Genomic DNA, 21,056 nt, shown 5'->3' on the forward strand with positions numbered 1-21,056 from the left:
CTCAGTAGAAAATCCTGGAGAAACCCTCAGGTTGCAGCTTGCTGCTACACTGAATTTGTTCCAAAACAGTCCTCTGCTGTTGTTTTGCACCCTCTGATCATCTCAAAAACATATTTTCTACAAACTTATAACTTTACTCATTTATTTTTCTTAGTTTTTTCCCCTATACAATTATGTCTGATGTTGAGGCAGGCAGACTTGCAAAGTGCACATATTCCACTTTTCAATACAGAGGGTAGAATCTTCTGGCTAAGATTTTCTAGCCCATCATGGTCTAGACAGTGTTTAGACAGACATTGTCCAAATGTTTTGTTAGCTAGTAGTAAGATGTGATCAGAAAAAAACACTCAAAGGCTGACAGCATTGGAAACTATTGTGCAAGGGTGTACTAGAGCACATGCTTGGGTGGAATGGGATGTGGATAAGGGGGGAGAATGGTGAGGTACGTGTTGGGATGAAGCAACTGGGTGGTAAGTGATGGACGATCACCTGCTACTCCTGATTAGACAAACTTAGTTGTACTTGGAGATGGGGAAATGATCATATTGGTTGCAGAAGGGATTACTTTTGATGACTTGGATAACATCATCCTTTTGCAAGTTTTTGTTTGGTTTACTGAAGACCAAGTAATCAGAGTCCTGTTTGAAGGGTACCTTATCCAAAACATGTCACAGCGTTCAATTCTACATTACCGAGAGCAGGAGAGTTAGTTTTTCCAACAGTGTGATAAGATTTCTGCTTCCTAGAATAATGTGTCTATACAAATTTCTTAAGTAAGAGACTAATAGTCTCCTCAAGAGAGCACAGCAGGCCCATGGATGGAGGAGAGCAGCTGTGTGGGCACCAGGCTACACCAGTAGTGTTGATATGGGAATGTTTGCAGATGTTGGGGTGAACAACAAGGAAGATATCCCATAGCAAGGTAAAATCAAATAATAATGGAAAGATAAGGCTCCTCTTTTAGTTTAGATTTAATCAAGGGCCTTTAGCAATAAACTGTATGAACCTTCATCTGCCAACAAATGCTGAAGGCTTGAGATAACCAATGGTGGTGGAATTCAGTTCTCTGTGCAGTGGTCTGTCATTTCTTATGCCTTTACTGTTGAGTTCTTCCCTTTATGAACGGAAGATAATCGAGGCTTGCCAGTGTGGGAATGAGAAAGTGGGCAACAAAGTGAGAAAATAGGAAATGGGAGTGAGATTCTGTAAATCCTGTGTAGACTGGTGCAGCCTGGATTACTGTGAAGTGTCATTTACACAAAGTCACAGATTAGCTGTCACCTTAAGGCTTCTGCACTTCAATTGCTGATGTGTTTATTTGTAACATTTTCAAAATTTCTCTGAAGAGTTTTTTTCGACAGAAAAGCGTATGTCTGAAGGAAAATTAATATGCATTCAATCATCTGTCTGTACATGGTGAAATTTGTAATGCTACAGAGGTCACACATAGTTGGCAAAAACTTACCTTCACTTGCTTTTTTTTCATCCCAGAAAATAGGAAGTTTGCTTTAAAAATGCTGTTGGTGGGGGGAGTTTTTGTTTTTTATTTTTTCTCTTGGAGAAATAAAATAAAAACTTATATTGGCAAAAGAAGGGGAGGTAACTAAAGATATTTTGCAAGTTCCTGTTCTGTTCTAATCATTCCCTTTTTTCCCCCTGTTGCTTATTGCTTTCTGTGGTGGATTGAAGGGAACAATTTTCCACTTGATTGTGTATGTGTTACTGTATGACAGTTGGAGACATACTAATTCATTACAGAATGGATATGAAATTTTTCTAGTGAAGAGAAGTGGGAGGGAGAGAATAGAGAAAGATTTTCTTCTGACAGTTAAAAATAATGAGAAATATTTGCTTGGGAAAAAAAACATTTCAGCAGAACTTTCTTACAGCTATTTTGAGAGAGCAGCTTCTCTTTGCTAGAATGTTTTTTCAGGTCACCTTCTAGTCAGAAGTGAGCAAAGTGGTAGCTTGGAAAGAATGCCCTCTGTTAGTGAAAATATGATTCTTCTGACACTCATGTGACAAATGCAGAAAAAAAGTGGAAAAAATAGCTTATGGCTTCTCATGAAAAAAAAAGATATTATCCTGTTAGATTTCCAGGGAAATAGGGAACTCTTTTCTGCAGTGTTCTGGTCTCACAAGTTAAAAAAATGGGAGCAGGCCAACGAGGACTGCTTGTGTGGTCCCTTAAACCTTAAGTGCAGGTCTTTGCATGCCTTATTTTTGCAGTGTCAGCAAAAGAGAAAGTGGAAACTGCCCCATGCAGTGAAGGATTCACCCAGTAAGAGAAATGCAGGAAGTTTGGGTTGTAGTTTGCTGTCTTTTCCAGAGCTGATCTGGCTGGAGCTGACACCAGCCTGTTTGAACTCTCCTCAGCCACCTCTTGGTCTCAGCATCTCAGCAGCACTGGCACATCTGCTGTGCTTGCTGTGTCTCAGGAGGCCACGGTATTGTTTCTTTCCTGGCATGTTGGAAAGATTTCCTGGTTTTAGGCTTATTGTTACCCTGTCACAAAATGGAGGTTTGTGTCTTGACTGCCTTAAACTCTCAGTTCTGTGCTAACTTCCAATGTATTTGGAGGCTTAAACACCATAGTGTTCCGGATCTTCATCCATATTGGCTTTCTGGGAGCATCCACTGCACGTGTAGGTGTGTGTTACCATAGAATTATAGAATTGTGGAATACCAGTTTGGAAGGGACCTCAAGGATCATCTGGTCCAACCTTTCTTGGCAAAAGCAGGGTCTAGACAGGATGGCCCAGCACCCTGTCCTGCTGAATCTTACAAGTGTCCGATGCTGAGGAATCCACCACTTCCCTGGGGAGATTATTCCAGTATGTTACGTGTCACCCTATACTTTTAAAGTATTTTAGGACATCATTGCTGTTTACTTAGTAGGGTAAAATATACAGAGATTGTGCTAAAGTGTATACCCTCTATATCCTCTTCTGAAATACTGTTTTGGCTTGGGTGGAAGATCCAAGATTTCTTGTATGCACACCCATGTTCATCCTTTCTCCATCTCAAACCTGCCCAAAGCCTGCCTGTGTCAGCTCTGTCCTCTTGCCTTGTTTGGTATCTTCCTGCCCCCAAACTCATTTTCTTAGCTAAAAAAAATAGCTTTTTCAACCATTCTCGTTAGTCCTTCAAATATTTAGTTTAGGTACAGATGTTTTAATCAGTCATTCTAATTTGGTGGGTACATGCGAAGGTCCTCTTTAGAAACGGTAGACTAAGATACCCAAAGATATGGCATCTTTTTTAGTAGCAACTTCTTAAAATTTGAAAGTTTTCAAGAGCTCTGTGTAAACTCTTCCCCTCAGTCATTAGACATGGTTATCAATTTGAAATTAACTTGTGTTGCTTTAGTGCAGACAGTCTGTTACAGATTGCTGTATGGGCCTGAGGTGCTACGTGGCATACTTAGAGCAATAACAACCAGTCTTCTAAAAGGTGTAAAAGTGTGAGTGAGTCGATACACCAAGGTTGGGAATCCAGGAAAACTACTTCTGCAAATTCACATAGTAAGTTTGTGGCAGAGTTGAATTATTACCTGAAATCTCAGGAGATTTCGAGTAATCTCAACTGTAATGACAACCTTCCCTTTACAGGGCTGAAGAAAAGACAACACCAGAAATAGTGGAGACTGGTGGCCTATGAGTGCCGTGGAATAGAGTGTATATGCCCAAAGCCAAGGCATGAGGAACATGGGAAATCTCTGATGGGTGCCTCAAAAATTGTTGCTGCTTCTTCAAACATCCTGGTATTTTGAAGAAATGAAGTACTGTGAACTTGCAGAATGTATTTCCATATTCAGTTGATCAAAATAATTTGGGACATCTCTTGTCAGTGTTGGTGAGAAGTGACTAAGATTTAAAAAAAGACTGCAGGAATAGATTGGTAATTTTCCACTTATTTATTTGGGACCATATTGGTGTCCAGTTGTGGGAGTCTGATCTGCATATCTCAAAGAAATTTAAGGTAAAAAACCATTAAAATTAAAAACATAAATTGATGTTCTCTATGCAGACAGAATCGTATTGAGGACAAATAATTTTCTGCTTTGAAGTCAGACATTGGAGACAGCATCAAGTTTTAAAAGTTGAAACCCAGAAAAAGAAGATGATGATAATGATTTTTCAAAGGCTGATATCTTTCAGCTAGATTCACCTTGCTATTGTGTGCTGTGAAAATGAGTTGAACCTTTTCTCTCTTCTGTATTCTTCTTCAGTTTTGTGAATCTTCAAATAGAATAATTGGAACTTTCCTTAAGAAGGGAATATTAAAGGTTGTTCTGTGGTATTTTTGAAAATCTTAGCCTATTGCTGGTAAATGAAAACAGACTGACTTCACTGATAACTGGAAGATTTCCAGCTGCCTTAAGACCAAGGCACCCTGAAGACTGGTAAGGGAAGAAGGCGGCCTGCGTAGCACCGCTGTCACCAGAACCACTGATGTGTTATGTGCCCCAGTGTTTGCTGAAAAAAGGTGAGAGTTCAGCCAGTCCACAGATTCTCAGAACAACTGCCACCAGCAGTGACGTCAATGTCAATTCTGGTGGCTGAATTTTACGGTGACTGATCCGCTGGTATTTGGACTGAAACCAGTGAAGTTATTGGAGAGTGTAAATTGGTGTAAATCCATTAACTTACTTAGAGTTCTCATTTGTGACTGGACCAAACCCAAATTATTGAATACATGCTGTCTGTGTTTCTAATTTTTTTATTTTACTATCTTGCCCATGTAGCTTTTTTTTTTTGGTAGTGTTTTTGATGATACAGAGTGAAGGAACTCCACTGTGATTTCAGCTACAAGGATGTGTATTTTGGAAAAATATGCTGTCGAGCTTTTGAAGGTGTAAGAAGAGTCAGGTTTTCAGGCAAGTCTCGAAATCCCTCCTACACCTCTGGAGGTTATATAATGAAATCCTGTGCGTGTTCCATGTCGCTAGGACAAAGTACAAACAGCAGAGTGAAATTAATTCTTCTCCTTACATAAAAGGCGACTGGGAGCTGCCAAATTTTGCAGCTTTATTACAGCAAAAGTAGCAGGGAATTTTTGGGGGGGGTGGTGAGGATGAAGTACAGATTGGATCCAAACTGAACACAAGCAGGAGGTAAAATTTTGGTCAGTCGAGTAATTTTTCTGCACAGCTAGGATGTGGATGAAGGGCAGGCAGAGAAAAACAATCCTTTTGTCTTTTTGGAAGTGGTCAGAGGCCGGTCAGGTCTTTAAATCGTAAGACAACACTGTAGGTTCCAACATTTTTGAAGAAATTTAAGGCACTGAAGCAACTTTTAAACCTCACAGTTTAAGAGAAAAAAAGTATTATTTGTTTTGTTATATTTGTGATTTGTCTCTCTAGCTGGCAGGGGTCATGATTTACAAAATGTGGGAAATCTCGATTTTAAAAGGTGTGTGTCAGAATGAAAACACTGCATTGAACATGTCTCTGCATCCAAAACCTGTTAATTTTTAGAAATGTGAACTTGTGGTGTTTCAAAAAATATTGACAAAATGTTCTTGCGCCAAGGTCTTGGGGTGTATGAAAAGCAGAAGCAGCAGTTTTGGTCTGTGTTTACTCAAGTGTTCGCAGTCTCGCTGGCTCTCAGTGAGCAGTGATGTGCTTCTCGTGTTGGCTCTTTGGTGAAGTCAGGATCCAGTCTCTCCTTTCTGCCAAGACTTTTTTAAAACCTTGCTTGGTTGATAAGCCATTGTTGAATAACACGTTTAATAAATATCTGTCAAAAGTGTTCAACAAAAGCTGTTAGATGCTCACTCATGAGCCATTACCTTGCTGTCCTGTGGTTTGGTTGTCTCCCCTGCCTGTTTCTGAGTACACTTCTGTGTTTTAGGTGTTTTCTTTTGCTAACTGTTGCAGCTTTGCTTTTCCCTGTGCTTTACACATTATTGCCTGTCCAATATAGTGTCTCTTTTTCTTCCTATTTCTGTTTTTTAAGTTTCTCTTCTTCAGTTTATTTCATACTCCATCTTCCTGCTTGTCATCCTATTTCACATAGATGAAGCAGCTGCCCACTGCAAAATGTAGGGACCATAATAAGCAAAGCAACCCAGGTGAAAGCTGAAATCCCTCTTGTGTTCCTTGCACAGATAGCAAGGGCCTCCAAAATCCTCTGCATTCAGTCTGTTTTCAGAGTGGCATGTGCAGGAAAACAACCCCAAACCCAGAACCTAAAACCTCTGTTTCTGTCTATCCAAAAGTACTGTAATTTTTTTCCTGCAGAACCAGCAACACTGTCACTGTTTTACAAATTACAGATATATAGGTTTTAATGTCTAGGTATACACTGATAGGAAGAAGGAGGTTAGCGACCAGTTCTTTCTGGACCAGTCCAGATCTTCAGACAGTTTGCAATGGATCAACATGTTTATAATGTTAGATGGGACATGAGCATTATTCCAACCAGAAAAGCTGCAACCTGGCAGTCCGCTGCCCCGAATGTTAACTGGAGCGGTAGCACGGCCTGTAGCAGAGGAATAATTGGGCCTTTACTGCAAATTTGCTTGGGACTTGTTTCACTTCTGACTCATCTGTGTTTTGGTTCCTGTGGTCAATGCTACCAGAAGGACAGATGCATGTCTGGTCAGTGTTCTCTGAGGAGGAAAGTCCATATGCTGCAATAAATCTGATGCTGGAAAGTTGACAAACTACAGCAGTGGAGAAAAGTTAATGTTAAACTAGTAGGCTATGACAGCTTTCCTCCTTCCTTAAAAAGTACCTGCTGGACTAGTAAATTCCCTGCTTTGGGTTTAGGTAATTCAGATATTTTATTAGCTCACAATATATGAAGGACCTATTTAGTTTAAGCTGTTTATTTTTCTAGTTTGTCAGATGACAATGTAACAGGATTTTAATGTGAGCAGTGTTGGTTATATAAGTTCTCCCTGTCCTGTCTCCTGCAGAGGCCGATGGCAGAATGTAAGAACAGATAAACATATTGATACTTCTTCAGAATACCTAGTTGTCTTAAAATTGCACCTTAGGAGCTTCCTGAGCACCTACTGTATACTTTGCAATTCTTAGTTAATTTGTCTTCCAGGAACCTGCCTAATCCCTTTTGAGCCCTTTGAAACTCTATGAGCTTCAATGACTTCAGTGTCTTGTGGAAAGTGGTTCCAGAGCATTAATGTTGCTGGAGAACATCTTCCCATTGTGTGGTTTTAATCTCTCCCTACTTGGTGCATTTATTCCCAATTTCTACCACATGTTTTCCTGAGTAGGAATATTCAAAGCTCACCATTTTGAAGAATAAGTTAGATTTATTTTTTTTTCCTATGTGCCCCAGTTTTTTGCATTTATCTAACATCTGCTATTTAGTTGACCAGTAACTAAGATGGTCTTTGTAGCTGATGCTAGTTTGCTATGTTATGTCCTATCATCTTCAGACTTAGCAATTTTATTAAATTCACTTCATGTTTTTGAATGTATTGAAAAACAGCAGAGAACAGTTGTTGAAAAGTGATACTTTCATCCTGTGCTTCGTTTCCCATCTTTTGAGCAATTGGCCTTTCTGATCACTGAATATCTGCTTAGTTTCAGAAGCAAGTGACCTTGTTAAAGGCTTTTGGAAGCCCAGATAGGTTATGTCATTATGTAAATGTTTGTTATTCCTTTAAGGAACTTCAGAAAGTCTGAGACACAAAACATTCCATTACAAAAACCTTCTGGACTTTCCCTCCTTGTATCCAGGTACTTTAAAATATCAGGACACTACTGTTAAAAAAATGTTCTTTGGAAGAGTAGGACTTCCAAGTAAATACCACATGTTCATTTTATGTGGTGATTACTGCCTGTATGAAATGGTATTTTTTTAAAATGCAGTCAGGGTTTGATTTGATATCTGCTTCTATACTTGCCAGTAAAACCTCTCCTGTGATGTCAGCTGTCTGTCCCGTTTTAATGAGAAATCTCTGACAAGATTTGAAATGAGGAACTGCTGTCCTGAGTGAAATGACTCACTGTATTTAATTTCTTATTGGGAGATTAGACATAGGCCTTCAGATTGGAAAATTTCACGTCTGCTTAGCAATTGCTTAAACATTTAATCTGTGGTGTGACTAAATGCATTCCTGACAGGGGTACAAATGGCTAATGAAGTCGTTTTCTTCCCTGTCAGTAGATTCCCTCAGTAGATTGTCTTGGAGGAGACTTGATGAAATTATGCTGATTAGCATGCTGGATTAGGTATTATATTTTCTGATTTAATAGATAGCTTTTCTGATTTTTCTTTTGTCATAGCAGCTTTGAAAGCAGTATTGTAGACTGACATGAGGTGATTTTTAACTGTTCTGTGGTAGCAATTCGCAGTTGCTTTCAGTGTATCTACCTGATGGGTTGAGCGCAGTTGTGAATTTTGCAATGAACATTTGAAAGTGTTGAGCTATTGAAGGCAAAAATAGCTTAAAATAATTGAACTTGGTGAGTTAAAGTAGCATTTTCCTGCCAGGCAATAATAGATAATGTTCGTCCAAAAATACCACATTACATAGTGTCTGACATTTACATGTAGTTTCCAGTAGCCTTGGTACATGGAACAGTTCCCATAATCTGGCAATAAGCTACTGCTTAATAAATAAGCAGCACATGGTGTCGATGTAAATTATTAGAAGCAGACTATAGCAAACTATGACCAGGTTAGTGCAGCACTTTATGTCTATTTTGAACTAATTCCTTGGTACCTTTGTCAAAAAATGTATTAGGAAAGATAAAGGGTCAGCATGTCTAGAGTACGATGCATCTGTTCTATCCCACATTTTTGTTTTATGATTTAACAAAGAGTCACTGGACAAACATGCTTCTAAAAATGTGTGTTTTATTGACTGTAGAGCACCTAGGTGACTAGCTCTGAATTAGGCACCTAAAAGTAGCAATATTGGGTTTGGACAGGATGGTCCTATGGTCCCTAAGTATGTGCTCTTCTTTTCCTGGATATCTAGATTGAGGGCTGGAATCCTATCTGCCACGGTGTGGACTAAGCACAAAATGGCACCAGGATTTTAGTGATGTTCCTTTGCCACAGCTCCTCATCTGTAATAGAAATTCTAGTAGCCCTGCAGCCTCTTTGTCTGTAGTGTCCATAGCTTAACTTGCGTGTGTTCTCTGCAACACGTCTGTGGGTTGCAGTTTCCTGGTGACCTTCCCCCTTCTTACCAATAGCACAGGTGTCCCTGCCCTGGGTTTGATCTGGTAAGGCTTTCTCTTCCTGATTTCAGAATGACTGCATTACTTGGTCAGCCTCAAGACTCAATATTATATGCAGTGGCCGTGTCCACATGACTGGGAGAAAAATAAATAGGAAGCTGCTTTTATCCCTTTTTCTGTTGCCCAGAGAACTACAAGGTATTGGATCTGAAACTAATTAGTGGTCTGGGACTGGATGTTACTTGTCCTGGGCATTCAGTCAATGTACTTTTGGGAATAAATGCATGTTTGGGACAAGGACAAAACATTTCTGTATGATTTGATTTAAAAATAAATATATGAAACTTCTGTGTGGCTATTAGAGTTGTTCACATGTTCGGAGTAATATGGTAAATCTCAGTGAAGATAGATGACAGTGTTTTCGATCATTATAAATAACAAGATATCAATATACTGCTTTTTATCATTTTGGAAGTTGAACCTCCAACAGTTACAATTTCAGAATATACTCAGTTGCTATAAGGTGCTTCTCCAAGATCAGCACTTAATGACTCTGAGCTGACTCTTCTGAAAACAAATGTCAATTAAAGAACTCAATTAGAGACTGAGAATAAATGTCAAAGATCTGCGATAGTTTTCTTCAAAGTTCCATGTATCTTTTTCCCCTCTTCTTACTTCTTTATTTGCTGGATGTATATAGGGCATGTGAGTGTGAGTTAAGGGGTTTTCGAGGACAGACAAAATACCTGGAGGCCACAGGCTTTTACGTTTTAGAAGGTTTAATGTCTGGAGTCTGGGCAAGAATTACATGGCTACATCTGAAGTGCGTATATGTTGAGCATACTATATTGTATGTGTTTTGCTGTAAAACCAGGAGGAGACTGAGCCTCTCGGCCTTAGGGACAGCACTACTACTCGGCAATGGAAACGCTCGGTGGCTCAGGTGTGTGTGTCTACATGCACATGTGCTTTACATGGATATGTTTATGGGCTTCTGCATATGTGCACAAATGTGGAGTTTCAGTGATGAGAGGTTTTAATTAGATGTCTGTTGCTTTTGAGTTTTAGGTGGCAATCTGTATGTAGTACTGATTTTAAGGCTGTATCTTGGTAGCACAATAATGTGGTTGCCATGCGAATACAGATCTGCAGGGGAAAATGGAAAGCCTGTTATTGTAGTTTACCGAGTATCCTGTGGTGTTCCTCGGAAAAGATTGCAAATTATATTTTTGCATATTCAAAAAGCAGCTGCTGCCCTTGAAGTCAAGGATGTACCCTTACAAGTGTTTCATAATACACTTCCACTAAATTTTCTGAGAAACGAGAACATATTATTTTTCTGTTTGTATTTCATGGGTTACCTATTAGCTGTTTGATAAATACTTTAACTTTAGGTCACGCAGCTCAGCAGGGAAGCAAAAGGAAAAAGAAGAAATCCTGGAAAGGTGCCATTTTCATTGGCATTTATTAAAATAATTCCTCTAAGGGAATGAGGAAGGGTAAGCTCAACCTGCTCTGCTGGGCTGGGCTGAGGGCTCCTCAGAACCTGAGTCATTATTCTGAAGTTACCTTTTTCCAGATGAAGAGTTGAGCTCAAACTCCTGTGCCCTGATTTGAAGAACATAACCCATCCTTAAGGTCATTCAATTTCTTAATGATTCGCGTGGCAATACTGTCTGTGTTTTGAGGAATGGTGAAATGCATACGCCTCGGTGCAAAGCTGCAGATAGTGCTTCTATCTAAGATTCAGGTTTATAATGTTGCCTCAGATGTGGTATGATGCTGATTATGCTGCTGACTTTGTATTGATCTGTGTCTTCGTGTAAAATTGGTTCACTTTACTATAGGTTCACCCAACATCTCTGCTGACTCTGGTATTGTGTGTTTGACTCAGTGACAGGTAATTCTCTGCCAGCTGCCAACCTCTGGGTTAAATTTTTGGCAAGAGTGTCCAGGATCCCAGCCAGCCACACTTGAGGCATTGGTGGCTCAAGGCCTCTTCTAGTGGTGAGCATGGTAGTGCTGTTTGAATGTGTTGAAATTAGAGGCAAAACAATTTGGTATGGCAATAGCTGATATCATTTGTTTAGGTCTGTAATGATACTGTGTTTACATCTGTAAAAGATTTAACGTGTATCATGTTAAATGATTATCAGGAGTGATATGTGAATCATAATGTATTTTTCTCTGATATATTTACAGCAATAAAAATGATATTTTAAAAATTACTAATAATATTTTAGAAGTCTTTCACTGCTCTTTATATTCCATTCTTTCTACCTTTAGATCTGATGGACAAATTAATTTAAAATTGATGTATACGTTAAGTAAAAATGCCTCAGGGAAAAAGTGTTCTTGCTGCTCAGTGTCACTGGGGCACTAGAGAAAAGCACAGATTTCAGTTTGAGGTTAATAGGACAGCAGCTTTGTTCCTTTGGTTGCTGCACGAGCCATAAGTGGAGCACGAGTGGCGTTGACGAAAGCAGGCAGTAGTTGTTAAACCCCCGTGGAAGTGGGTGGTGAAGCAGATCAGGCATGACGTTCTGCCACCTTACGGAGAAATCCACTCGGGATGGAGAGATGCCAGCAGTGTTTCTGGTGGGATAGGATCACATCTAGCATGCGTTAGCTGGCCCTGTGTCATTTGATGGAGGGAGGTTATTGAGAGAGAATGTGGAACTGAAGAGCTTGAGTACCATGTTCTCAAGTGCCAAAACTGGCATTTAGTAACAAAATGGAAAGGCTGGCAGTGAGAGAATGAGCAATGGTGGCAGCTGCCCAGCAAAGCGCAGAAGTGCAAAGCAAGATAATCTTTTTCAAGTGTGCACTGTAGGTCCTCTTTGTCTGGCATTACTTGAGGACAACTGTATCATGTAAGATCATTGAAAAAAGGTTTTGTGGGAATAATGTTTTCATATTATTGCTTATATTACTTAAAACATTCAGAGCAGACCAGGCTTCTGAAAAATGATGGCAAGCCTTACCCCAGCTTTGTATCCCAGCAGCAGAACTGAAACATTGTGTTCATATTTCCATGCCTTTTGGTGAGAAGTGTTAGACCAGCTTTGTTTGGCTTCAACTTTGTTTTCCTGACAGTGCGTTCATCCAGAGGAGCTGAGGCGGGTGGTTGTTTGCAGAGCTGACACCCCTGGGGGTGGCTGCTGGGGCTAGCTCTGGCCACCTGAATCCCCTGGGCTGAAACCTGCGGTCTGCTCGATGCCAAGGAGCCAGAAGCGATGTCAGCTCTTACATGTCTTGGACTCGCAGGGCTCCATGTGCTGTCCCAATGTAATTTGTTCTTAAAATCTGTTTCTACTCTCAGTATAATGAAAATAGGGGTTTAGTGTGAATTTTTGTCTATGAAAACCAGTAATGTCATGGAGAATGTTGTCCCTCATCTCTGGAGTTGGTTTGTCTTTATCCTGGCACGTGTCCACATTATACCTCTGGGTATCCTGCATATGAAGAATTTTGGGGTCCAGCCGTGATTCCTGGGCTAGACTCTGCTGAATGCTTCATAAAAAGTAACTTAATTATCTTTAAAACGTTGGTGGGAGTCTTTCTAGGAGGACAGTTTTCAGCGGGGTATTTATCCGTGTCCGTGTGCTGCACCAGGCCCTGCGTTGGGGCAGGGAGTCGTGCTCACACCTGTGCTTCTCCTTACTCTTGCTGGTTTTAACAGGAAACTGGTTTTGCTGGAAAATGTTCAGGGAACATATTTACAAAGTTGCTTCTCTTTGCCGGCCTTAAATTTCCATTTGGGTAAGTGAAGGGAAATGACGTTCCGTATGCCAAGATACTTTGACATAAAGAACTGGCTTTTAGAGTAGACCATGTTCTGCATTCCTTGATTGTATTTTATTTTACTTACACTTGAGGTGTTTTTAAGGTACTGTAATGAAGAATCATGCTTTATGTTATACTCAAAAGCCAGGGAAGTAGTATTTGAGTATGATGTAAATGCATGCACAGCCATATATTTTGCATTACCCACTTTTTACAGTGGGTAATTCTGTTTAAGGTGTGGGGGTGCTCTTGAGTTAATAGTAGCACAGAATTGTTGGCCTCTAAGTACATACTGATTTCTTCATGTAATGTGGAGAATTTGTCTTCTCTGTGTTTTCCTGAGGTGGGATGAGGATGAGGGTGGATATGTGTTTGCATTTTTTTTCTATCCTCTGCTAACTTCTATATTGATAAAAAAATTAAGCTTTGTTTTGGTTAGAGTTAAAGGAAGAACTAATAATTGCAGTGCTGGAGTATAAGACAGACATGAGATGAACTTGAGAGGGAAAAGATTTATATTTATTAATTAGCTTATTTTCTGTCTTAAATACAAGGAGATGGTAAAAAAGAGACTTATATACCACATTGTGCCAGGTGATCTAATTTGCTCTTTTGATGTGTCTAGTTGGGAGAGACTGCTGTGAAGGGGAATGCAAGTCCTGAAAAGTCATAAAAACCTAAAAATCCTGGGTACAAACCTTGTTCAGCCTTGTTCTGTGAAAAGTTATATATGTGATTTTTCCTTCTAGAAGCCAAAATAAATACAGTTGTGTCCGTGAGAACTACTCTATGTTGTAACTTGGCTGACTGGTGAAGAATAACTGTACAGAAACGAGCGTTATTTGCCACAGAGGGCTCCTTGTACTGATGAACCATCTCTGTGTGTCCCTCGAAGACCGAGATCAGAGCAGAGCCTGGAACAGAGTCACCGTGTAATTGGAGCTTGCTGGGAAATGTCGTGCCCGCCGTTTGCTTGGAATGTTACGCAGAGAATACTGTAGCTCCAGGGTAGCAAAGATCATATCCAAGTTTTTCCAGCAGCCCAGCCAAAGCTGAAGGAGTTTACCCTTCCAGCCAATTGCCTCCTGAAAGCCTTTCAATTTCCAAATTTCTTTTCTTCGCATAATCACTGTTAAAAAAGCACTGGAATGTCATCATTAATGTTGGTTCTTACAAGAATACTGCAGGCAGTAACACAGCTGAGAGGCATTTTCATTTGGAGTAGATTAGTTGCTGCTCACACAAGACATGAAGTGCTGTAAGATGGTGCAGATAAATTTTGTGGCCTGATACTGATAAATCTTCACGCTGGAATGGTGTGATGTTTGAATGGCATGAGCTAAAACTTCTAGTAGTGGATCTCACATCCTGGAAGCTTTAGTATGAAAGCAGATGCAGTTATTGTTATTATGCAGTGAAACCAGCCTTTGTGATTCAGTCTTATTGCAGCTTGAAAGCTATAAAAACTTCTGAACAGAAAGCACCACAGTGCTTTGTTTATTTATTCATCCCAGTAAATTATTTTTGTCTCAGTGCTTGGCACATCCCACGTTTTAGAGCCATTAATGTGCAGAAGTCTCAAATGGAAACTTAAGTACTAGATTTAGTCATTTTCAATAGGCTCCTGGAAACGCATAGGGCTTAAACATGGCACATTGCTTGCATTCTTTTAATTTCTTGATAAGCAGCTTTGTGATGTTTTTGTTGTTTTCCACCCACCAGGCCATACCAAGAGGTTGTTCTGTAATGTCAGGTAGTCAGTGGAGAAAAGACAGCGAGAAGTTCACTGGGTTGTGTAGTGTCCTCTGTGGCATGCCCTGGACGGGTCTGTTCTTTTCATACCTGAAGTCCGTTTAAATAACAACAACAAAAAAATCTCTTCTGGCGTGAATAAACATGAATTTATTTCATTTTTAAACATACCAATAGGTCATTAAACTAATATGCGACACTGTTTCCGTAATGATAGTGGTGATTGTGCAGTGGCAGTGATGGCCTGTGGTCCCAGGGGTAAAGGGAAGGAAGGTCATTTCACCAGATTATTTCAGAATTGTTTAAGTCTGAAACAAGTGTTTTATACTCCGGTTAGACTTCAGTTACCTATTGAATCAGCATCAGAGCTTTGGCAGTGCAAACTTGCCCAACTTTCATTGTTCAAAAAGAAGGAAATAACATTTTTCTGGTAGAATGAACATGCTTTCAGACCTGCTCTCTGTGCTGCAGCCCACATGCACTGTTATAAAAGCAGCAACTGTGTTTGTTTTTCCTGTTTGTGTCACGTCAGAGCTTTGGTGCGTGTTGCTCAGAAGTTAGCTGCTGCAGCACCCATCCTTCATCCTCTTGTGGTGCCTGGTTCTATCTCAATAGACTCATGAGTTTAAGAAACTTTGTTGTTGTTAAAATTTTGCCACGAAAGATTTAGTCTCATCCTTTTCTAGTTTTATCTTGCATAATGTATTCTGACCACAAGTCTTAAAATGTAGCTCTTTCTGAAGAATTGCAGCAGAGTCTGGTGCAGTTTTAGAAAGTTTACAGATGTGCCACTGGGATTTGCTGAGGTTTTGTGCTTAATAATTTAAATATTGCTTTTTCTGAAGATTTTATAGAACTTAGGCTAGAGGCCCTTGGGATCATCTGATCTGACCTGCATATGAATCATAAGCCAGTAACTCGCATGTAGTTATTCTTAAATTGAGCCTAAATACTCATGTTGGACTGAAGCCTAAAGATGTTTGGCTGAAGCCATCTTCTAGAAAGGGAAAAACATCAAAATAAGTTGAGCTCCTTGGACATGGAGCTTCAGTGCCTAATTATGCTCCTTTTTTATTCATCCAAGTTCATAATTAAGATCTTTCTGCTTTCATTTTCCACTGTTTTTGTTATGCTGTGTGCTAGATTGCAGAGAGCTTTCAGTACTTTTTTTCCTCTCCTTGTGAAGGCACAAGTGAACTACAAACACCTCCTAGTTTTCCTTTTCGTCAGCTAAATGGTTAGAACTCAGATTCTCATTTGAAGGCATTTTTTACCATCCTTCAGTTATTCTTGTAGCTCTCTTCTACAGTCATCTGAACTTTACTCGTATCCTTTAAGAAAGGGCAGACTGAGGCTGCGTTCTGTATTTTTGCCTCCAGTATTGCTTTTTAAGATCTTGTTTTGAGATTTAAGATCTTGCCTGGGCTTTAGCCCAAATCTGAAACTGAACTGGTTTACAGTTCACTTCTTTTTCTGGCCATATTTGAATGCAGCTACTGTGGCTTCAGGAACCAAGTTTCTCACAGTGTACGGGGTGAATCTCATGGTGATCTTCTTCAGCGCACTTGTGTACCAAATTAAGTTATATGCAAAATCTGCTTTTTCCTGGAGAGAAAGTGAATTTATTTCAATGTGATAAATCAGAATGCCCATTATAATAACTGGTCTTTTGGCATGCTGCTAAGCAAGGAGGAGAATGCAATCCTAAGTAGATTTGCATGTATTTGTAACTCTGGTCTTGCCCAAACCCTCCAGAATTGTGTGGATTCTGTTAGGCATGTGATCTCTTAGTTGAATGTACCTGAAGCTGATTTTACTTTGGCTTACCAAAACCTGGGTTTGATATAAATATACATCCATATAGAAACAGGTATATGCATATGTATGTAAACATGTATTCATAGACACACACCTTCGGTTCCTAATCCTGAGAAGACAAAACCCCTGGAATTTTCATGGAGTATCACGTTGTTTAGGTGTGTACAGAATGGGAGTTACATTTTGCATAACAGTCCTTTAGAAATGAAAAAAAGAAAACCTGATCTTTGAACTGTGAAAAGATTTAGGAAAATATTCCATACGTGTTTAACTGCAAAGAATATCTACAGTGAAAGGTTTTTGATGTGGACTGTCTATGAGACAGTGACATTTTCTTAAAAGCTGATTTTGGAGTGCAGGGTAGCTGTTGGAAGAAGTACGCACTTAAAATCTTTCCCTTGTACAGTTATGATGAGTCACAGAGCAGACTGCTGGTAATGGGGAAGATTTTTGTACAGATTTCAATAATTGAAATTCTGGCTCTCATTTTCCTGTCTTTCGAATAGTAGAGTATTGCTTGTGTGACTTTAAATCTCTCTTTATCTATGACTATTCCATTACAAAATGTGTAAACCTTTCATATTGTGGCTGCTTCTCATGATACTTTTGAAACACCAGAAAGAGCTGTTAAGAACACTAAAGCAGTATGAATATATTATTTTCTTTAGGATGGAAGTAACCTTTTGATGGATAATGCCCTTTGGTGATGAGTTACTAGCTCCAGATATGTGTCTATCATTTGTCTTTATTCTGTAACGTGGTTTCTAATGACAGATTTGTAAGGATTTGTTGCCAGGTACGAAAAGGCATTTGTTCTCAAGTTGTACTATAAATTAAGACATCGAAGATGAACTAGGGACTGAAGTCTTGTTTGTGTGTTGTGAAACTTCATCCTTTCTGATGCTCCTGTGTGCTGGCAGCGGTGGCATGGAGTGATGTGGTCCCACAGATGGCCTGTGGGAGCCCAGGAGACCTTGTGCTGTTCCTCAAAGGGAGGTGGGAACCAACCTCTCTCAGCAGCATTTCTGTTCTTCTGGCAACCTGGTGCTGGGTAGCCTGCCCTGGCAGCCTTTGATGCTCCCCTTGCCCATGTCCTCCTCTGATTTTTGTGCAGGTGGTTTGAGAAGGATGGATGTGCTTGGTGGCTGCTGTTGCTGAGGAGGATGCGAGAGAAGGGATGTGGGGAGGACACGTGGTGCTTTGTTGGATTCTGTGGTGGGAAGGAGCCACGGCCACTGCCTGGCAGTGGGTAGTTGCGTCTCCCAAGATGGTTCAAAATCCCTGGTCTAACCTTTGCAGCTGCTGGGCTTGGGCCTTGCTGGCCTTCTTCTATCTCCTCTCTGAAGAATTACAGTTCATCCAAGAGCCCGTGCTTTTTGGTAGTTCGTGTTTTTATTTTTGAGAAAGCCATTTGAGTCCTCTGCTGGTTTACTGCTTCTGCATAATAGCCTTTTATAACACAGGAATCTTAAACAGTTGCAAGTTGACTGCGAGATGCAGCAGTTGGTTTGGCTTTATTTTCAGCCTGGTAGCAGACTGTCAGCCTGGACCGCGTTGTTATTACTCCCCAAGCAGATAATTCTCTAGGCCCAGAGGAAGGGAATGCTTGTCTGTTCGGGGGCAGTGCTTTGTAACCTCAGTTCAGTTTCATGGTGCTGGTCCTATTTTGTTGACTGGATTTGTATTGCTGTACTTTAAAAGTTTTGTAGAAAAATCATCTGTAGTGGTTTAAAATAAAAGTAATTTTTTGTTTATGGTGATATATTGTGCTCTATAGTAAAAGATGAAGAGGATGATAAAAGACAAAGTATTTCACAATTTTCAAATGCTGATTACTTAATGAGTTGCATCTTGAATTCAGCTTAATGGAAAAACTGTCCTGAAATGGAAAACAATCTTTACCAGCACTATTTATCTCAATAGATGATTTTTTATTTTTCTCTATGTCTAAATAGGTGCAGAAGGTAACAGGAAAACATTGTTTCTAATTCACGGTCCTTTCATGTCAGAACTCCTAGTAGTAAGATGACCTTCCTAGAATCTTTTCCAAGCTTGGCTGCAAACTGTGCTTTCTCGGAAAATTTTCCCTTGAAATTCCTAGATTTCTTTTCCCTTGTGGCTTTAATAATAAGATGACTCTTTTCCAATTGAGGAATTGCTCTCAGTTCTTCCTTGTAAGTAAGAAGATTGTGTTTATTCCAAAATTCTGTCCAGGTACCAGCTGCATGTCTGGCTGCTTATCTCATGGGCTGCACAATGTGGGGAGATGGAAAGGAAACCAAGAGAGGATAAAAGAGGAAAAGACAAATAGCAAGTACATTTGTAAAGAGGCATGTGGTCAGGAGAAAAAAGCAGGGAAGTGAAAGACCTCCTAAATTAGAAATAAAATGGAAGGGGAGAAGAGATTATGGTGAGAAATGGTGAAGGAACAGGGAAAGCTGTAGACAGGAGAACTTGACCCCTGGTCAAATAGACTGTGTTTTGTTTTCATAAGACCTGGGGCTTAATTTCCAGTTTAGCTGAGCTTTCACTGAGATACGAAAGAGGAGTGAGAGAAACGTAGGAAGCCTGGGATAATCACAGAAGATAAGCACACCAGTGCTGAAACGTAGTCTCACATAAATGCCTGCATGAAATGCAAGAAAACGCATATCTAGAGAATGTAAGAGAGCTGAGGCTGAGACAGCCGCACTAGGAGAGCAACCAAATTATAAAAAAGTGCTGTGCCATTTTCAGTGGCATGCTTTCGAGTGGATGCAGACATGTGAGAGTTTTGACAAATTTGTGTGGAATTTGGGAAAAAGTAAATTCAATGGCATTCATAGAAGTTTGTATAAGCTGTGATAGATTCAAATATTTTTAGAAGTTGTCGCAGCAAGGAATATGTTCATCTGGGAAGTATCAGGAAAGCTCCAAGTTTTTGTAATCTTGACCATTTAGAACAATCTGGTCCTAGACTTAACTTGTTTACATTCAGCTGCAATAACTATTTATTTTAATCACATCAGATCTTGGAAACCCATCTATCTACAGAGGGTTACGTATTTGTTTTATAATACTTAATTCTTCTATAATTACATAAACCAAGCTGTGTTCTTGTGCTTAGCAATGGCTTTAGGGCATGGTGGGATGAAACTAATGGTAAATGGATAATTCCTGATGTCTTGTGTACAAACTTCTCGAGCTGCTTTATCTGGTTTGATCCAAAAGTAGCACTTAGAACCAAAGTCTAATCCCAGACATGTGTTGACGCAAATGCTTTGCTTGCCAAAAAGAGCCACTTGTGTGAAGAAGGCTAAAAAAGTACGCCTCAAGATGAATTTTGTTTTACAATAGCTGCTTAAGTATGTAAACTTGGTCTTATTAAAAAGAATGAGAAAATCTGTGTATACTGTTGGATAATCATAAATGTTTTTGTGCTGTTGTTTCTTTCTTTCTTTCTAGATTTGAACATGGAATTCAACCCATCAGATCATCCACGGGCCAGTACGATATTTCTCAGTAAATCACAAACAGATGGTAGGTTACTGAATTTATTACAGTATATGCTATTGCAGTTATCTCTAAACCCTTTGCTAGAATGCATGTGATGACTTTTTAATATATCATTCCCTTCCCCAAAAAAGTGGCTTTTATAGGCATCATGTTAGAGTTGAAAGAACTCACACTTTTTGTTAATTATTTTGTCAGACCAGTTGTAGAAGGTACAGCTTTGAGTCCTGTCGTGTCCTGAAATTGTAAGTTCCAAGTAGTTGTTGTATCAGAACTACAAATACGGATAAAACTTAATATAATTATAGTTTTAAAAAAAATTCCCTAAATCCAAAAATTTTCTGTGTAACTGTTGGGTTTTTTTAAACTCTGAACATTAGGCCAACCTTCTGGGAAATGTCTGGGGCTTAAGAAAATGGCAGTTTACATTAGCAAAGAACACAATTCAGAGTTTCCTCCAGTATAACTGATACTGTAAGTTCAGTACTAGATTTTAATAACAAAACAATCCCCATCTCACCCAAATATTGTCTCTTCTTCTCTCATTATGGATTTGATATAATCATATATTTTTCTTGAGCATTTTTTTTATTCATAGACAAAATGATCCCTCTGGAATCATGTCTTTTAAGCAAACCTCTTTGGTAGACTTAGTAGAATAGAAGCCATTTATTCTGGCTCTTTCATTCCCTGCTGGACATGTATGACATGTTGTTTTAGAAGCAGATGAATAATCAATGCAAAACACATTATTTTCTACCAAGACTTTCAAAGCGATTTCTACATTGTAATTCTGACTGCTCAGTATGAGTTCTTTGTCCTTCTTTCTACTGCTTATAAATACTGTTTTTGATTTACATAGTAAATTGCAGTGTCAAACACATCACTTAAAAATAATGTAGTTTTCACTGACTGTATATTTTTTGCTAATTTTTGATCATGACTAGAACAAAGAGGATATAAGTTTAGGACCTAATTGAAGAGTGATTACGCGAGGAGCTCTTTTGCCCTTCAGATTGCCTTTCTGAATTCAGCCCTGGTTCTG

General features: G+C 39.4%; 1 protein-coding gene across 3 annotated transcripts in view; it reads left to right on the forward strand.

The window, feature by feature from the left end:
• CCNY (cyclin Y) overlaps nt 1-21,056 on the forward strand; it is a gene marked incomplete at both ends in the record, with an annotated part of 121,187 nt that overhangs the window by 50,975 nt on the left and 49,156 nt on the right. The window contains one exon of one of the 3 annotated variants that reach the window (XM_080339929.1): nt 19,964-20,060. The exons of 1 other annotated variant lie outside the window; for it this stretch is intronic. In XM_080339929.1, coding sequence (XP_080196055.1) covers nt 19,964-20,060 — 97 coding nt within the window. The remainder of the gene's footprint in view (nt 1-19,963; nt 20,061-21,056) is intronic. One more of the 3 variants, XM_080339930.1, reaches the window with a different exon arrangement.

This window comes from Nesoenas mayeri (genome assembly GCF_963082525.1).
Source record: "Nesoenas mayeri genome assembly, chromosome: 2".
Lineage (NCBI taxonomy): Eukaryota > Metazoa > Chordata > Aves > Columbiformes > Columbidae > Nesoenas > Nesoenas mayeri.